Source organism: Pan troglodytes, chromosome 7 (genome assembly GCF_028858775.2).
Source record: "Pan troglodytes isolate AG18354 chromosome 7, NHGRI_mPanTro3-v2.0_pri, whole genome shotgun sequence".
Classification (NCBI taxonomy): Eukaryota; Metazoa; Chordata; class Mammalia; order Primates; family Hominidae; genus Pan; species Pan troglodytes.
The window spans coordinates 22,377,922-22,398,183 of NC_072405.2; the positions used below are offsets into that span (position 1 = coordinate 22,377,922).

Below are 20,262 nucleotides of genomic sequence, written 5' to 3' on the forward strand. Positions count from 1 at the left end.
ACAGCTAGTCAGATACCTTAAAGCAATTATTTGGTGTTGAATAGGAAAGCCATCGCTATCACTATATTTTCTACTGTACTGAACCTATTTGTTATATCATCTGGATACAGTCTAAAGCTCTCAAGCTTGTAAGTTACTTTTGAATTATGTCTATACTTCTCAGAATACATTTGAATTAAAAATGTGTCAGTCCCTCACTGGAATTGGTTTTTACATCTTTTTTTCTCACTTTTTTTTTCATCTTTTCTCCTCTTATGACATATAATTTAAAATTTCATTTTTCTCTTTTGGCTTCTGTAATTTTGAAATTAGAACTTGAATGAGAACTTGAAATTAGAACATGTTGGAACAGAAAGGAACCCCAAGAGACTATTTTATTCAATACTTTTGCTGTGAAGTTGAGTAAACTGAAGCCTGGAGAGATTCTCAAACTGCCTAAAACAGCTCAATTGATTAGTAGAAGACAGCTGAGATTAGAAACAGGGCCAGCTCCTAATCAAAAGAATTATTCCCATTTGACTTAGAAAGTTTCTAATTGTTTTAATGGAAGGATGATTAGAACTTGAATATGTCTTAAATTAAATTACTACATAATGTTTTCCTTAAAAGTCCATAATATAGTGATTAGCACACATAATTTCTCGATATTTCTTGTATTATACTTTATTTTGCAAAGACCAATGTGAGATTTCTTATATTAAATTCTCTTATTTTAATATAAACTCTTGTGTTATAACTTTGTAAGCAATCGTATATCATAAATTCTTATTTCAATATTGATTTAAAAAGTTATATAATAACACCCAAATATAATCACATTTTATTTTAACAATAATAAATTAGCCTTTGAACCCTTCTGCTGAGTACAGTGGAAATGAGCTTTTTCAGTTATTTGATATGCTAGGTTATGCAAACAAGATAATTCTGGTCAAATGTTTCACTTTTCTCTTTGCATTGCCAATATTTCTACTTTCACTAACCACATCTTTTGCAACAAGTTCTAATCTCCCAGTTCACTCTGAGCTGTAGACACCTGAACTCCAAAGACTCTACAGCCATTAATCCCCAAAAGGAAGTTTCAACACAAATGTTGATAATGTGCATGAGGGAGAAAAACGTTTGATTGACATGTGAAAATTCAGGACTTACCTTATAGTAATTAAGTCATCTTCCCATAATAGGAAATACTTAATACAGTTTTACATTCTTTGACTCTGTAAGTTTCAAGAATTTGAGTTAAGGGGTGCTGTGATAAATGAATATTCAGTATTCTGGAGTTGTTTACTAAGAGGTCATATACAAAAATAAGCACTGGAAAATGAAAAGAACTATAATTTTTGAGGTCAGGGTAGCCTAACGATCTAATAAAAGTAAATATATGTTAACAGCTGAATAGAAATGGGACTAAATTCCCTAAAATATGAATCTAGTGAAGTAAACACATTTTCAATATTTATTAGCATTTGTCATTTTTACTGTTTAGTCAAGACATTTTAGTTAGCTTCTGACTTCTTTAAATCTTAACCTCCAATAAAAAATAGATGGAGAATAATTCTGAAGATGATACCCCAATGGAAAGAGAATTTATTCTCAGCATTATGCATCATATTGGTATTATTTATTTAGAGGATGTTTGAATTTTAGCAGTCAGAATCAAGTGCAGAGTGAGTGGAGCAAACGAAAATTATACTATTAAAACCTAGGTGTAAAGGATAGCATGTGAATTTTTAAAAAATCATCTATGGATTTAATACCATCAACATATCCTTCTTAATCCTGTCTTATATTGCAATAAAGTAGATGTTTTGTTAAAAGCAAATACGTCACATGCAGTAGCCATGTAAATACTATATAAGGCCATCCAGATCTGACAAATGACATTATAATGGCATTTTGTTAATTCTGTAAAGGATATATTGCTGAGTGCTTTCAAAATTACCTAATGTACAAAATTCTAGACTTAGTAGACAAAGAGTAACAGCACATTGAAATTAAAGAAACAGAAGGAAAACTCAGGGAGAGATTCTGTATTGTTTTGTTTTGTTCTGTTTTGTTAAAAACCATGTATTGAATTTAAATTTTAGTAAAGCAAGCATTATGTAATGCTTTAAAATTTTAAAAGTCGGGGATAAAAGTTTACATCCAAAAAGATGAATGGAAAATTGTGCTTTCAGAATGTAGAATAAGTTTTCTTACAGGGTTAACCATTTCATCTTGCCATTGGATACTGGGAATTTCATTTATGTAATGTATATATGTGCAGTTCATATCCAGGTCCTGCAAAAATCTAAAACTGTGTGCTTCACTTCGCGTAGCAAAGGCACCTATGTTATTCTCCCTTTCGAGCAAAAGTCATGATCCAGTTTTCCTGCTGACGACGCTTTTTCCACTGCTGTGTCAATCACACCCTCTGTGTTGAGCAGTACAGTAAATCACAAGAGAAGGTGGTGGCGAATCCCTGCTCACACTGGAAGTTGCTCTGTGGACCATTCGAAGAAGCTCTGGACTGATCACAAGGGAAACCGAGCAGAACTGTGAAGCAGACGGACAGGAACAAAAGGCTATTCTGGTGTGAGGAGAAATCAGTCACTTCAGCTCCACAGGCAGATGTTGCTACTGGACTGACAAGTGGAACCTACTCCTGCTGGAGAAAGGTAAAGTTTGCCATTGGGGCAGACGCAGAGTTCATACACTGTCTGTCGAGAACTTGAGGAGCTGGGTGAAGAAGATGAGAAGGAGCCAGTTGGTAGATTTCCCAGCTTGATTGTCTCTGCATTTAAAAATATCTATGGGAAAAAAGAAATTGCATTTTAATTCATTTTAGAAATCTACATTTCTCAGAGCATCGAGTAATCTACATCCCTCCTCAACATGGTCTAATAAGGAAGTCGACACAACAAACAATTCTATGGTTTAGCTGCCATGCTTTGTTGAACAAACAAATTACATTCCTACAGTAGAGTCCAAAATATCTGCAGCTATCTTCTCCTTTGGGAGTTGGTGCATTCTGACAGAAAGCCCTCAATCTGAAAAGCAACATCATACAATACGCTTAAGGGGCCAACCCAGTTACTTAACCACCACAGGAAATTAATGATTTTGACAGTCTCTCAATTTAATTTCTTAATCATGCCTGGTGTACAGAATATGCAAAGAAATAAGGATATCAATAGATATGACAATACTGAACAGGGGGCAGTTAATTTTAAAAAAAATCTCAGTCTATTTTTTTTGGAATATATTCCTATTTATTTATATCACCTTCTATGTCTCTTTTTATATATACCTTAAGTTCTGGGGTACATGTGCAGAACGTGCAGGTTTGTTACATAGGTATACACGTGCCATGGTGGTTTCCTGTACCCATGAACCTGTCATCTACATTAGGTATTTCTCCTAATGCTATCCCTCCCGTAGCCCCCCACCCCCTGACAGGCCCGGATGTGTGATGTTCCCTGCCCTGTGTTCTCATTGTTCCCCTCCCACTTACAAGTGAGAACATGCAGTGTTTGGTTTTCTGTTCTTGTTTTAGTTTGCTGAGAATCATGGTTTCCAGCTTCATCCATGTCCCTGCAAAGGACATGAACTCATCCTTTTTTATGGCTGCATAGTATTCCATGGTGTATATGTGCTACATTTTTTTAATCTAGTGTGTCATTGATGGACATTTGGGTTGGTCCCAAATCCCTGCTATTGTGAAGAGTGCCACAATCAACTTAAGTGTGCATGTGTCTTTATAGTAGAATGATTTATAATCCTTTGGGTATATACCCACAAATGGGATTGCTGGGTCAAATGGTATTTCTAGTTCTAGATCCATGAGGAATCTCTTCACTGTCTTCCACAATGGTTTAACCAATTTACACTCCCACCAACAGTGTATTTCTCCACATCCTCCCCAGCATCTGTTGTTTCCTGACTTTTGAATGATTGCCATTCTAACTGGCCTGAGATGGTATCCCATTGTGGATTTGATATGCATTTCTCTAATGACCAGTGATGATGAACATTTTTTCATGTGTCTGTTGGCTGCATAAATATCTTCTTTTGAGAAATGTCTGTTCATATTCTTCACCCACTTTTTGATGGAGTTGTTTGCTTTTTTCCTGTAAATTTGTTTGTTTAAGTTCTTTGTAGGTTCTGGATATTAACCCTTTGTCAGATGGATAGATTGCAAAAATTTTCTGCCATTCTGTAGGTTGCCTGTTCACTCTGATGATAGTTTCTTTTGCTGGGCAGAAGCACTTTAGTTTAATTAGATCCCATTTGTCGCCATTGCTTTTGGTGTGTTAGTCATGAAGTCTTTGCCCATGCCTATGTCCTGAATGGCATTGCCTAAGTAAGTTTTCTTCTAGGGTTTTTACGGTTTTAGGCGTTATGTTTAAGTCTTTAATCCATCTTGAGTTAGTTTTTGTATAAGGTGTAAGGAAGGGATCCAGGTTCAGCTTTCTGCGTATGGCTAGCCAGTTTTCCCAACACCATTTATTAAATAGGGAATCCTTTCCCCATTGCTTGTTTTTGTCAAGTTTGTGAAAGTTCAGATGGTTGTAGATATCTAGTGTTATTGCTGAGGCCTCTGTTCTGTTCCATTGGTCTATAGATCAGTTTTGGTACCAGTACTATGCTGTTTTGGTTACTGTAGCCTTGTATTATAGTTTGAAATCAGGTAGCGTGATGCCTCCAGCTTTGTTCTTTTTGCTTAGGATTGTCTTGGTTATGTGGGCTCTTTTTTGGTTCCATATGAAATTTAAAGTAGTTTTTTCCAATTGTGTGAAGAATGTCAATAGTAGCTTGATGGAGATATCATTGAATCTATAAATTACTTTGGGCAGTATGGCCATTTTCATATTTTTTAATACTCATAAAAGTGTGTGGACTTTTAATCCAAAGGATATACTAAGTAGCTGATATGGTTTGGCTGTGTCCCCACCCAAACCTCATCTTGAATTGTAACTCCCATAATTCCCATGTATTGTGGGAGGGACCCAGTGGGAGATAGTTAAATCATGGGGGCAGTTTCCCCCATGCTGTTCTCAGGGTAGTGAACAAGTCTGACAAGATCTGATGGTTTTATAAGGGGGAAACCCCTTTCACTTGGTTCTCTCCTTCTCTCTTGCCTGCCACCACATAAGATGCGCCTTTTGCCTTCTGCCATGATGGTGAGGCCTCCCCAGCCTCGTGGAAGTGTGAATACATTAATTGTCTTTTTCTTTATAAATTACCCAGTCTCGGGTATGTCTTTGTCGGCAATGTAAAAATGAACCAATACAGTAGCTAATCAGCACAGTGAACAATATATAATTATTGTCTATAATTAGATTTGAAGTCTCCATGAAACATATTACCTATGTTCAATACCTACTTTGCTAAATCTTCTAACTTGGAAAATGCTTTATTCTAAATCATGGACTCACCACTTTGAGAGACAGTGATCGTATGGCTCTGATGTGCATGGAGAAAGTTTCAGAAAAAGAAAAAAACGGATCTTGAATTTGAGCAAAGAAATAGCTCTCTCCAGCTGTTTCTTGTTTCCACTGATATATAGCTTATGATTGTCTGAAGGGTATCCCTAAATTGACAGGAGTAGGAGAGAATATTCTGCTTTCTCTCTCTTTGCCCTCCCTCATCTGAATTCCATTTGTTTTGTACTAGGACTCCTGTAACAGTCCCCTACCTGGCCTCCCGGTGGCCGATTTTTGTCCTCCTGTCATTGACTTTACATATTCCTAGAGTGAACTTTTAAGAAATGCAAATCAAATAATCTTGCTACACTGCTCAAAACACTCTGATGTCATCCCCCACACTTCAATTGGATCTTCATGTCTTTCCATGGACCAAAGGCCCTACCTACAAGATCTGGCCTGTCTCTCTAACATCATTTCCTGTAATTCTTCCTCTTGCTCCAGTTCTTGCATTTTCTCAAAAATAGCAAAAGCACTATGGCCTCATAGTATTTTTACTACTTCCTCAAACCGAAATACTTTTCTCCAGAGATTTAATGAGTGGGGGGAGATATTAACTGGGTGGTTGTGAAATATGGATGGGAGGTAGCTTTCCACTTTTTTGATGCTTTTTAAATTTCTGAACTATAAGACTACTGCACACTACAATTAAGCCAAAAAAAGAATTCATATATCATAAGTATATATATTTTAGGTCAATTTGGAGGCAAACAAATTTGCTCCAATTCTCCAAAGGTCACCTCCTTGGAAATAACTTTTCTAAACACTCTATTAAAATAATGCTAATCTTTCTTCTCTCATTAACAGTTATACTTTTCTCTATAGTAAAAATCCATTTGTAATGTTACATTTGTATTCATTCATTGTTTGTTTCTTCTACTTACAATAAGATCCATGAGGATAGGGCCTGTCTTTGGTTCATCCATATAGAATAGGGCATGGAATTGTAAAGTGCATGAATTACATGATGCTTTTTCTTCACCTTGAACACATCTCTCCCCTCTAAGTCACAAACCCACCTCCCAACAAAGCCCAGTTCATCTGTTTTCTCTTCCATATACCATTCCCTGACGCCCCAAGATAGAAAAACCCTCTTTTTAAAAAGATTTTCTTAACTATACTTTAATTTCTGGGGTATGTGTGCAGAATATGCAGGTTTGTTACATAGGTATTCATGTGCCATGGTGGTTTGCTGCACCAATCAACGCATCATCTACTTAGGTATTTGTCCTAATGCTATCCCTCCCCTAGCCCCCCCATGCCAGAGAGGACCCAGATGTGATATTCCCCTCCCTGTGTCCATGTATTCTCATTGTTCAACTCCCAATTAGGAGTACATGTGGTGTTTGGTTTTCTGTTCTTGTGTTAGTTTGCTGAGAATGATGGTTTCCAGCATCATCCATGTCCCCGCAAAGGACATGAACTCATCCTTTTTATGACTGCACAGTATTCCATGGTGTATATGTGCCATATTTTGTTTATCGAGTCATTCATTGATGGGCATTTGGGTTGGTTCCGAGTCCCTGCTATTGTGAACAGTGCCACAGTAAACATACGTGTGCATGTATCTTTATAGTAGAATGATTTATAATCTTTTGGGTATAATCACAGTAATGGGATTGATGGGTCAAATGGTATTCCTGGCTCTAGATCCTTGAGGAATCTCTGCACTGTCTTCCACAATGGTTGAACTAATTTACACTCCCACCAACAGTGTAAAAGCATTCCTATTTCTCCACATCCTCACCAGCATCTGTTGTTTTCTGACTTTTTAATGATCACCATTCTAACTGGCGTGAGATGGTATCTCATTGTGGTTTTGATTTGCATTTCTCTAATGACCAATGATGAAGAGCTTTTTTCATGTGTTTGTTGGCTGCATAAATATCTTCTTTTGACAAGTGTCTGTTCATATCCTTTGCCCACTTTTTGATGATTTTTTTTTCTTGTAACTTTAAGTTCTTTTTAGATTCTGGATATTAGCCCTTTGTCAGATGGGTACATTGCAGAAATTTTCTCTCATTCTGCAGGTTGCCTGTTCACTCTGATGATAGTTTCTTTTGCTCTGAAGAAGCTCTTTAGTTTTATTAGGTCCTATTTGTCAATATTGGCTTCTGTTGCCATTGCTTTTGGTGTTTTAATCGTGAAGTCTTTGCCCGTGCCTATGTCAAGAATGGCAATGCCTAAGTTTTCTTCTAGGGTTTCACGGTTTAGGTATTATGTTTAAGTCTTTAATCCATCTTGAGTTAGTTTTCCTATAAGGTGTAAGGAAGGGATCCAGTTTCAGCTTTCTGCATATGGCTAGCCAGTTTTCCCAACACCATTTATTAAATAGGGAATCCTTTTCTCATTGCTTGTTTTTGTCAGGTTTGTCAAAGTTCAGATAGTTGTAGATGTATGGTGTTATTTCTGAGGCCGCTGTTCTGTTTTGGTACCAGTACCATGCTGTTTTGGTTACTGTAGCCTTGTAGTAAAGTTTGAAGACAGGTAGCATGACGCCTGCAGCTTTGTTCTTTTTGCTTAGGATTGTCTTGGCTATGCAGGCTCTTTTTTGCTTCCATATGAAGTTTAAAGTAGTTTTTTCCAATCCTGTGAAGAATGTCAATGGCAGCTTGATGGGGATAGCATTGAATCTATAAATTACTTTGGGTAGTATGGCCATTTTCACGATAATGTTTCTTCTTATCCATGAGCATGGAATGTTTTTCCATTTGTTTGTGTCCTCTCTTATTTCCCTGAGCAGTGGCTTGTAGTTCTCCTTGAAGAGGTGCTTCACATCCCTTGTAAGTTTTATTCCTACGTATTTCATTCTCTTTGTAGCACTTGTGAGTGGGAGTTGACTCATGATTTGACTCTCTGTTTGTCTGTTATTGGTGTATAATTATGCTTGTGATTTTTGCACATTGATTTTGTAACCTGAGACTTTGCTGAAGTTGCTTATCAGCTTAAGGAGATTTTGGGTTGAGATGATGGGGTTTTCTAAATATACAATCATGTCATCTGCAAACAGAGACAATTTGCCTTCCTGTATTCTTAATTGAAAACTCTTTATTTCTTTCTTTTTCCTGACTGCCCTAGCCAGATCTTCCAATACTATGTTGAATGGGGTGGTAAGAGAGGGCATCCTTGTCTTGTGCCAGTTTTCAAAGGGAATGCTTCCAGTTTTTGCCCATTCCTTATGACATTTGCTGTGGGTTTGCCATAAATTGCTCATATTATTTTGAGATACATCCCATCAATATGTAGTTTATTGAGAGTTTTTAGCATGAAGGGGTGTTGAATTTTGTTGAAGGCCTTTCCTGCATCTATTGAGATAAACAGAACCAATGACAAAAACCACGGTTATGTGATTGATTGATTACATTTATTGATTTGGATATGTTGAACCAGCCTTGCATCCCAGGGATGAAGCCAACTTGATCGTGGTGGATAAGCTTTTTGTTGTGCTGCTGGATTCGGTTTGCCAGTATCTTACGAGGATTTTCGAATCGATGTTCATCAGGGATGTTGGCCTAAAATTTTCTTTTTATGTTGTGTCTCTGCCAGGTTTTGGTATCAGGATGATGCTGGACTCATAAAATGAGTTAGGGAGGATTCCCTCTTTTTCTATTGATTGGAATAGTTTCAAGAGGGATGGTACCAGCTCTTCTTTGTACCTCTGGTAGAATTCAGCATTGTATCTGTCTGGTCCAGAACTTGTTTTGGTTGGTAGGCTATTAATTATTGCCTCAATTTCAGAACTTGTTATTGGTTCATTTAGGTATTTGACTTCTTCCTGGTTTAGTCTTGGGAAGGTGTATGTGTCCAGGAATTTATCCATTTCTTCTAGATTTTCTAATTTATTTGTTTAGAGGTGTTTATATTATTCTCTAGTAGTTTGTATTACTGTGGGATCGGTGGTGATACCCCCTTTATCATTTTTTATTGCATCTATTTGATTCTTCTCTCTTTCCTTCTTTATTAGTCTGGCTAGCGGTCTATTTTGTTGATCTTTTCAAAAAACCACCTCCTGGATTCATTGATTTTTTGAAGAGTTTTTTTGTGTATCTATCTCCTTCAGTTCTGCTCTGATCATAGTTATTTCTTGTCTTCTGCTAGCTTTTGAATTTGTTTGTTCTTGCTTCTCTGGTTCTTTTAATTGTGATGTTAGGGTGTTGATTTTAGATCTTCCCTGCTTTCTCTTGTGGGCATTTAGTGCTATAAATTTCCCTCTACACAGTGCTTTATGTGTGTCCCAGAGATTCTGGTATGTTGTGTCTTTGTTCTCATTGGTTTCAAAGAACATCCATGTTTCTGCCTTCACTTCATGATTTACCCAGTAGTCATTCAGGAGCAGGTTGTTCAGTTTCCATATGGTTGTGTGATTTTGAGTGAGTTTCTTAATCCTGAGTTCTAATTTGATTGCACTGTGGTCTGAGAGACTGTGATGATTTCCATACTTTTGCATTTGCTGAGGAGTGTTTTACTTCCAATTATGTGGTCATTGTTTGTTAGAGTAAGTGAAATGTCGTGCTAAGAAGAATGTATAGTCTGTTGATTTGGGGTGGAGAGTTCTGTAGATGTTTCTTAGGTCTCCTTTGTCCAGAGCTGAGTTCATGTCCTGGATATCCTTGTTAATTTTCTGTCTTGTTGATCTGTCTAATATTGACAGTGGGGTGTTAAAGTCTCTCACTATTACTGTGTGGGAGTCTAGGTCTCTTTGTAGGTCTGTAAGGACTTGCTTCATGAATCTGGGTGCTCCTGTTTTGGGTGCATATATATTTAGGATACTTAGATCTTCTTGTTTCATTAATCTCTTTACCATTATGTAATGCCCTTCTTTGTCTCTTTTGATCTCTGTTGGTTTAAAGTCTGTTTTATCAGAGACTAGGATTGCAACCCCTGCTTTTTTATTTGACTCTCCCATTGCAGTTTATTATTTTAAATATCTTATTCTGCTGATCACTTAATGTGGTATTTTATAGCCATCTTCACATCTTACTTTCCCTGCTAAATACATCCTCCTCAAAGATAGAATCATATTGAATTTTTAGTAATTCCTACCATGTTTAACCCTGCACATACACCTTCTACATAACACAAATAGTTATTCAATAAATGAATACATTATAAAACAAATGAATGGCTGCATTTATCAACAGTATTCAAAGTTAAAAAGCATGATTACAGCTTGTGTTTATTGATGTCAAATGTTGAAATATATTACCCCATAGTTACTTCTGTGTTAAGTGACAGGAAAGCAAAGAGAAAGAAATGAATTTGTTCTATTTTTTTAAGATTTGTTTTTCTGATGTGAAAGCAAGAAGTGCACAAAACTAAGCAAACGACAACAAAAACCCAAGGCAATACATTTGGGGGTATGGATGTTGGGTCTCATTTCTTCTTGCTTGTGATACACTTGTGGCTCTCTTCTCCCCAGGGAATGAGAGATGATTCCTTTTATTGGTTGAGTGGAAGAGGAAGTGGGCTTGTGTAGTTCAGTCCCTTTTCCTTACACCTTTTCAGGAGCCAGCGTGTGTGCAGAGGAAAGGCATCCTCAAGCTCTGAAAATGCCAAAAGTATTCTAGGGGCAAACTCTGAGACTGTGGTGTTTAAGTCTACAGGTTGGGAGTTGAGTTCACCTTGAAGAAATATTAAAAGCTGGTGTTTTGGATAACAAACCTTGAGACATAACACAATTAAGGAGGGGGATATGAAAATCTAATGGAGATGTGGAGAAGAGGGCTCATGTGGGATTGATCAGATGACTGTAAGAGTAAGTAAGGATTGCAGGTGACAGCCTTAGAATCAAGCATGAGCTATGGAGGCCTCATCAATGGAGTAAACCTTGAAGTACTCAAGCCTTATGAGTAGTAGCTTGCTTCAGCATAGCCATAATGGTGTTCTCTGGTTCTCCCATCCATTTAGGGGCTGCTTTAGATTGTATTCGGCTATATTACAGTGCTTAAAATTCCATAAGTTTCTGAGATCCAAGCCATAGCTCCACCCATATAAAAAGTCATTTTTTATAATAGATAAATTGATTCATATGGAGTACTTAGAGAAAATGATAATGTCTTGGCTTGAGATAGAGGTATAAGTCATAAGATTAAAGGGGCTGCTATATATTGATTCTTTCCAACATAGCATTCCTGCACCTACCTAGATTTGTGCAGCATGGATGAACTTGATCACATCTTTTTGTGTTCTGCCAAGGCAGTGATGCTGTTCACTTTCCGACTTCTAAAATTGATATGGCTCTTCAATATTGTCTTATAAACCATATAATCCATTGGTTCTGAAACTCTTCCCTGATCTCAATCACATCCCTGAGCTCTTAAGTCACAGTCCAGTGTCTTTCCTCTACCAAGAATTCATTTATCCTTCTGTCACCTGTTGAAATCCGGCCCAGGACTCACAAAACAAAAAATTGTTTTTGGTCAGGTGCGGTGGCTCACGCCTGTAATCCTTGCACTTTGGGAGGCCGAGGCGGGAGGATCACAAGGTCAGGAGTTCCAGACAAGCCTGACCAACATGGCGACACCCCGTCTCTTCTAAAAGTACAAATATTAGCCAGGAATGGTGGCAGGTGCCTGTAATCCCACCACCTACTAGGGAGGCTGAGGCAGGACAATCGCTTGAACCCAGGAGGTGGAGGTTGCAGTGACCCAAGATCACGCCACTGTACTCCATCCCGGGCGACAAGAGCGAGACTCTGTCTCAAAAAAAAATGCTTTATTATTTTTCTTTGATCTTGTGGTATATATGCTGTTATTGTATTACATCACTTACAATATTCTCCATACAATTACAATTCATGTTGGTTTCCAGACTGAGTCTGAAATACTTTACTTTACAATGCTATGCCTGAAATGACTATGAATTTTCAACAGTGCAGAATTTTACATACAATTTCATTCTTCTACATTTCATCCATCATTTTAGATACCTCAATACCATGACTGATACTAAGTAGTTTAAAAACTATCTAAGGATAAGGACTTTATATCCCTCTATATTGTTTAGTAAATGATAAATCTGTGGTACAGTCAGTGTAGCAAAAAATACATATTTATATGATTTTATATTTCTTCATAGGAAAAATACATGCTGTTTTAAGTGCTGTGCCTTTCTGTACTTTTATTTTGTTACTATAAAAAAAAACCACAGATGAAAACCTGTGGCTATGATTTATTTACAGCATAATACTCATTTGACAATGAAGTTATAATATGTAATCGAATCAAAGGACTCTGCTGATACAATGAATAAATGAATAAAAGAACATGTAAATGATCCTTATATGGGGCAAAATAGATATTAATAATAATCAATATTTATTATGAACAATTTGAATGAAAGTTACCATTATCAAAGCAACTCTTTAAAAAGAATGCAAGATGTTTAAGAAAGACTTCCGTCCTACTGTGTTAGACAAAGTATTGTAGTCTACAACTGTAGTGGAAAGAAATCCTGATATTAATATATTTTCAAAATATTATACATTAGATTAATATATTATATATTAATATATTTTCAAATATTTATATTTTATTAATTTATATTAATATTAATATATTTTACTAATTTATACTTATATTGATATATTTTATTAATTTATATTAATATATTTTCAAAATTAGATTGCTAGATCACTTATGGTGTAATATCTGCTAACACTCTAATATGGTCCTACCAGTAAATCTGTTTTTAAAAAGGAAGTAAATGTATAATTACAATTCATCTTGAATTAATAACAGAGATAAAAAAGGAATATTCCCCTTTTGCCTGTATTAAATTATGACCTCATCATTATATCTGAAGAGGACTGAAATACTCCAGAACATGTCTCTCAACTTATCCTTTCATTCTTTTTCTTCTCAATTTGACCTTTGTGGGCTCATAATTTAAAAACGATAACTAACACAAGAAGAAAATAAAACACATAGGGAATGTATTGGTAGGAAAAGCAATACAACAGATTTAGTATTGGTAGGAAAAGCAATACAACAGATTTAGACTGTCAAGAACTTTCAAAAGTGTAGTAAAAATATATAGACTAGCATATGAATCATGTATGAGCATTTAAAATAACTAAGGTAGAATTAAAAATGAACAGGCATGAAAGCATCTGCCAAGATGTCCAGGTTTGAAAAAAAAAGATGAGACTGCTAGACATTAAAAACATAATCACTAAAATTAAAAGCTCAATGTATGGATAAAATATGAGATTAGATACTGGGGAGAACCCTGAAAATATAGACCTGAATAAGTCAGTGGCATGAGGCACAGTAAGAGAAAGCAACTGGGAAGGAGAGGGTAAGAGATGTGGAAGGTGTGAAAATGCAAAGTTATGTCTTCAGAGTTTCAGAAAAAGACCATAGAAAATTGGGGAGAGGTTATCTGAAGAAATAATGGGAATTTCCAGAATTGGTAAAAATGTGATTCTGCAGATAACAATAATCATGTATACTTATCACTTTATAGTGGAAAAGTAGAACATCAAAGACAAAGTATTATTTAAAGCAGACAGCAAGAGAAAAAATAAATGATGTCTGCAGGAGTAGCAACAAGATTTAAAGGAAATTCTTGGGGAATAAAGGTAATGATATAGAAGAAAAATACTAATGTATACATCCTATTCCAGGAAATAAACAGTAAAACTTTTGTTTTCCTTTTAGATAAATAAAGGCACTCTTTCTATGGAAACAAACAACCAAAGTGCTTTCTGGAAGAACTTTCTGAATATCAAGATATAACAAGAATTAAAAAAGGACTGTCGTTATTCTTCTCAAATTATATGCATATGGTTCCAAATTATATGCATATGGTTCCAGGGGAAGCATAAAGAAGTGCTTTGTGGAAAAGTTTAGTTTGTTTGTTTGTTTTGAGACGGAGTCTTGCTCTGTCGCCCCAGGCTGGAGTGCAGTGGTATGAACTTGGCTCACTGCAAGCTCCGCCTCCCATGGGTTCGTGAATGGGAGTGAATGGGTTGACGACATTCTCCTGCCTCAGCCTCCCAAGTAGCTGGGACTACAGGTGTCTGCCACTATGCTTGGCTAACTTTATATGTAATTTTTTTTTTTTTTAGTAGAGATGGGGTTTCACTGTGTTAGCCAGGATGTTCTCGATCTCCTGACCTCGTGATCTGCCTGCCTTGGCCTCCCAAATATATACTTCTTGAATATGAGATATGGTAACCTAATATTACTTTCCGAAGTTACAACACCATTTATTTTCTACTGAAAGATATTCCTTCACAAGTCAATTATAAATAGGACATCTAAATACTTGTGTTTTCAAAGTGGGCAGTATAGGGCCAGGGTCCAACTTTCTGGGACTCACCTCCCCTTCTGTAGATTGCAGATGGAGCTCCTTCCTGCAGGTGGCCTTGAAGTCTCCTGCAGCAGCACTCACCTGGACCCCACGGGGAGCTTCCATGATCAAGGATCTGGTGGGTGATTCAAGCCTAAGGGAAAAACAAAAAATCATTAATAGGAAAAAAAACACAAAAAATCATTAATAGAAAAAAGAAAATTTTTGATAAACTAGAAGACAACATTGGTCAAAACAACAACCAGACAGACAGGCATAAAGGAAAAGTCCTACCATTTTAGGCAAAGCCAGAATGAGTTTCAGAACAATTTTTGATTGACTTATCTATTTTTGGCTCTTTATAAAAATCTACATTTATTCACATCGAGTATTTACTCTCACTTTCATGACAATTTGCTTATGGTTTCTTTTGTTGTTTCCCCTCAGAATGCTCATGAAAAGTAGGGTGTGATAAGTATACTTGCTAAAATTTTTAATAACTTACCAGTATATAAAAATTTCTAATAACTTACCAGTATATAACTTACTAGTATTAATGATGGAGGTTTAATAAAAAATTTACAATTTAGGATGTAGATATATGTATTCCTCAATAAAGAGTCCCTGTCTTGTAAACATGAATGCTTTAATGAAAATTGTTAATATTGCACACTTTCAGGCATGCGCAAAATATTATGAACTTGACACCTCTAAAAACTGATTAAAATAATGAAATAAGACATTTTCTACATCAACTAATTCTGTTGGCCCCGTGAAATGTCCACAGAATGAGTGACATTAGTCTGTGAAAGAAAAATCAATAGGAGGGAAATATACAAGTACAAATGCGATTGAAGGTTGGCTACATAAATTATGAGGGCAAGAAACAAGTGATTTAGACAGTCAGAGTTGGGAGGCAGTTTTCAAATTATCTTCAAATATAACACTAGATAAAAAGCAAAAATGACACAACACAGGAACTAGAATACAGTGGTAAAAAGTGCTAGTATGAGAAGAGGTAGGATCCATGCACTGGTCTTTTTAGATCAGCTTTCTGCCTTGGGGATGCACCTGCCTGTGATCGCCCTACCACAGGACTTTAAGAGGAGGGTCCCCTCAGGCTCACATTCACTGTTATCCAGCACAACTGGTTTTGTTTTTGTTTTCTGAGGCAATGAATTCAGAGTTGTTTTGCAGAAAGAACCACCTCAAATGGTTAGGTCTCTGGAGTTCAGCTCCCTCTCAGCAAGAAAGTCAAACCTAAAAGCTTAAAAGTGATATGGAAGGAGTAGAGCCAGCATTTAGAAGTGGTTTCAACACTTCCATTTTCTTTTTTTTCACTCACCAAAGCAACTTTAAAATTTTAATCCCTATGGGCCATTTGGAGATCTAGCTTCATATAATCCCTGGAGGGGTGAGGTTTTGAATGTGTCTATTTTTAAGAAACGTCTGTATTTTTTTTATTAAAACTCCCCATATTTTCCATAGAATATTTGAAAACTTGAAGACAATCACTCACAATCCTACTGCTTAATAAAATTTACTATTAGCATTTTACACACACTATCTAAATGTCAAAATTTGAATGTTAAAATGTATTTTTTATCACTGATTTTCCCTGATACACAACCCTTCTAGAACTACGCAGACTCTTAGCAACACAGTATCAACAATTAAATGTTGTCCCACTTCTCTCTTGTATGGAAACTCTCCTGTCCACTGAGGAGGGTTTCACAGACTGACTTATATTATAGTAGAGGTTTTCAATTAAACTATTCATGTTATTATAAAATATCGTCTAAAAACCCTGTTGAAAAAGGAAACCCAAGTTTATTGGTACTACTTGTGGATTTCTATGTAATTAGTCAGTGAAATTATTAGTGAATTATAATTGTATTCATTTTTATAATTGTATTCATTTGGAAAGCACTACAGCAAATATAGCAGTAAGTTTCAGACTGGCTTTCACAGTGGGTACCTGGGATTATGGCAGAGAGAAGGATAGTCCCTCTACCACCTGGTTTTTCAAAGCATTCTGTTTTTTCATGGTGTTTATGTATCAAAGATGCAACAAGATACAGTTTTTAAGGTGTTATGCAACTATCAAACTAAAAAAAAAAATCTGTGGCCTAAATCTCTAGAATTCTCAACATTCAGAAAAAAGAAGAATTCAGACTTTAAAACAACCTAAGTTGCAAGAGGCAATTATTAAATATTAAGCAGAACTTAAGCATCAGGAGAAACAGAAAGAAAGAGAGGGAAAAGGAAAGGAAAGAAAGCAAATACCCTACTGTATCATTATGTTCTTCTCATAGGTAGAAGAACACCAGCCAAGCAATTTACCCCTTTATTGAGGAAATGTCTCAGACAAAATCCTGACTGCTTAATAGAGTTTTTTTCCTTCAATATATTAATGATGTGTATTTATTAATGATGTGTATTAGAGCTATGTGTTTCTAGAGATTAACTTGGAGCCTGCAAACCTTAATATTTCTGTGTTAAGCTGTATTTTTGCAACAATGAGAATTACGAAAAGATGCCAATTATGTGATTAATCTGCACTTGGATTCTGTAAAATGAATTAACATTTATTTTCTTATTCAGTAGTTAATGGATCTCAGATCCAAAAAAAATCTTTAGGAAATGAGCACTGTATAATTAGTTTCATCACTTTTTACCATAGGTACAGAAACTCTTCAAACTGTAGTAACTTAACTATATATTAATGTAAGAAATAGAAACGAACATTAGGCTGTTCTGGGCAAATTTACTGTTATGTCTTTGTTAACTATTTAACATTTTTTTTTAGCCTTTTAAAATATAGACTCCTACTACAAAACAGTATCATCTTATCTAAAAAAATTCAAAGAAAATCCACAGTTTTAAAATGCACATGGAAACTAGCACAGAACTGGAGAAATACTAGACACTCACTCATCAAACATCTGCTGAATAAATAAGTTATAGAAATCCACTACATTTCTTCACCAAAATATTAATACTCTATTAATAAACTTTTGAAATGTATTTCTTTTCTAAAGTCTTTTTGTTCTTCACAATAACAAAACCAAAGAAAATGTGGCTACTTACTCCCTAAATTAACATTTTATTGACTTGGCCAACCAATGAAACCGTGTTGATTAGAACTAGGCATCAACCAACAAGCAGTACTTACTTCTCTGAAAGGAAAATTGTCAGCAAGGCTTGTAAAGTTTTTCTCAGACACCCTGCTTTTAATTTTCATTATACAAATAAATAATTGAATACCTACATAATTACTCTACTTTTCTTCTGTTTCAGTTTGGAAATTTAGTAACACTTATCTTGGGGGTTGCCAGTCTGCTTTTAGAACCAGCTGATAAATCCAGCTTAGTGCAATGTTTACATAATGATGAATAATTAGAAAATGAAAACCAGAAACACCATACACTAGATATAATATCATTCACATTTTCACTTATGAATTGTGAAATATGTCAGCAAGATAATTAAAATACCAGTTGGTTCTTATTCCTCTTTTAACAAGACTTTCCACAGTAAAAATTATAAAATGAGCATATAGTTACTAAAACGTTAGAAATAAAAAAAAATTCTTCTTTAAGTATAAATTTAAGTAAATTTAAAAATACTTCTATAAATGTATTTTAAGTTTATTGAATAAATTAGTAAACAGCTGTGTCTATATTAAAACACAGATGAAAAAAATTGGAATCAATGCTCTTCACATGTTCCTTTGTAATAATAACTGCAGCCACTTTCCTTATATCCCATTCGTTTAGTTAATGTCCTCATTTTTCAGCTTTGCTACGTTTCAGGAATTCACATTAACAAATACTTATTGCAGCTAGGATGTGGTAAGATAACAGTGCTGGCTGCTACAGCATTAAGGATAAGCAAGGGAGACGTGTATCCTGTTCTAATGGAATTTACAGTTTGTTAGGAGAAGAAAGATACAATAAATATTTTCACAAAAGTTGTTGAATTCCTCCCTGAAAAAAGAGCCATAAATGAAGACCGTAGCATCCTATGAGATGCTGTTTACACACACTCCTCAGCACTCCTGAATCCCTAGGGTTTCTATATAGAGTAGGTAATTATCATGTTGCTTTTCTAAAATAAGTCTTAGTCCTTGAAGAAGGCCACTTTTTTTCTAATATTGTTCCCTAGCTTGTTTGAATCTGTGTTACTCAAGTAGTGAGAAACTGAGTTGTTTAGGAAATTTTATCATGGGACTCTAAAGGACTAAAAAATTTACTGTTGTAAAGTATGGTTTTGTTGCCTTAAAGATTTTCATTTTTTGTTTCCATATGAGTACATATACACTCATCCAATGTGAAGGGCTAAACAGCGATCCTTGTGAAATAAAAAGGTTTTGTAACTTAATATTTTTATTTTGCTTCCCAAGACACCAACTGTGTCTCTCAGGTTGATACTTTGATCCAACTTTAAAAGTGACTTTTAGTATGTGACTAGTTTTTATCAGCACTATGTGCATCTTTCCTTTTCCTATACAATAGTAAGTGCATTTCAGAATGTAATTTAGCTATCATAAATTAATTATTATTAAACCATAATTAATCACCAAATCTTATGTATTGAATTAAGAACAGGCTGGGCGCGGTGGCTCACGCCTGTAATCCCAGCACTTTGGGAGGCCGAGGAGGGCGGATCAGAAGGTCAGGAGATAGAGACTATCCCGATCAACATGGTGAAACCCCGTCTCTACTAAAAATACAAAAAATTAGCGGGCACAGTGGCGGGCGCCTGCAGTCCCAGCTACTCGAGAGGCTGAGGCAGGAGAATGGCGTGAACCCGGGAGGGGGAGCTTGCGGTGAGTCGAGATAGCACCGCTGCACTCCAGCCTGGGTGACAGAACGAGACTCCATCATCTCAAAAAAAGATTAAAAAAATAAAAAAATAAAAAAAAGAACATCCACTGAGCAGTTTTGTATTAGGGATCTAGATTTTATTATTTTGAATGTAATCAACAGTGGTAATAATTATCCTGGGAAGAATTCCCTATAATGTTGGAATTTTTCTGGGTAGTGAGAGCTTTTACATATAAATGCCTCCTAGAACCATCACACTGTCAGGACATAGCTTATTCCACTGGAAATATTAGACTGAGGAACCCCATCATAGTCCAATTAAGTTCTGCCTTTTTCTGATTTGCTTCCGTATTACCCTCTGTATAATACTCTGTGGTCATTTATAGCTTTCTCAGCGCCCTATTTGCCCTGTCTTTATTCCTATATATACCACACATTTCATTATATATGTCGGATTTTCCAGCATTCCTTTTTTTGTTTTTGTATTGTGTTTTGTTTTGTTTTTACAGATGGGGTCTTGCTGTGTTGCCCAGACTGGAGTACAGTGGCATGATCATACCTCACTGCAGCCTCGACCTCCTGGGCTCAAGCAATCCTCTGGTCTCAGCCTCCTGACTAACTTGGACTACACGTGTGCACCACCATGCTCGGCTAATTTGTTTTTATTTTCTATTTTT

General features: G+C 35.9%; 1 protein-coding gene across 1 annotated transcript in view; it reads right to left on the reverse strand.

Moving 5' to 3' along the window:
• Positions 1 to 246: 246 nt before the first annotated feature.
• SGCZ (sarcoglycan zeta) overlaps positions 247 to 20,262 on the reverse strand; it is a 1,171,086-nt gene continuing 1,151,070 nt past the window's right edge. The window contains exons 7-8 of the mRNA XM_054656572.2: positions 14,787 to 14,910; positions 247 to 2,786 (exon numbers count right to left, since the gene is read on the reverse strand). Coding sequence (XP_054512547.2) covers positions 2,592 to 2,786; positions 14,787 to 14,910 — 319 coding nt within the window. The 3' untranslated portion in view covers positions 247 to 2,591. The remainder of the gene's footprint in view (positions 2,787 to 14,786; positions 14,911 to 20,262) is intronic.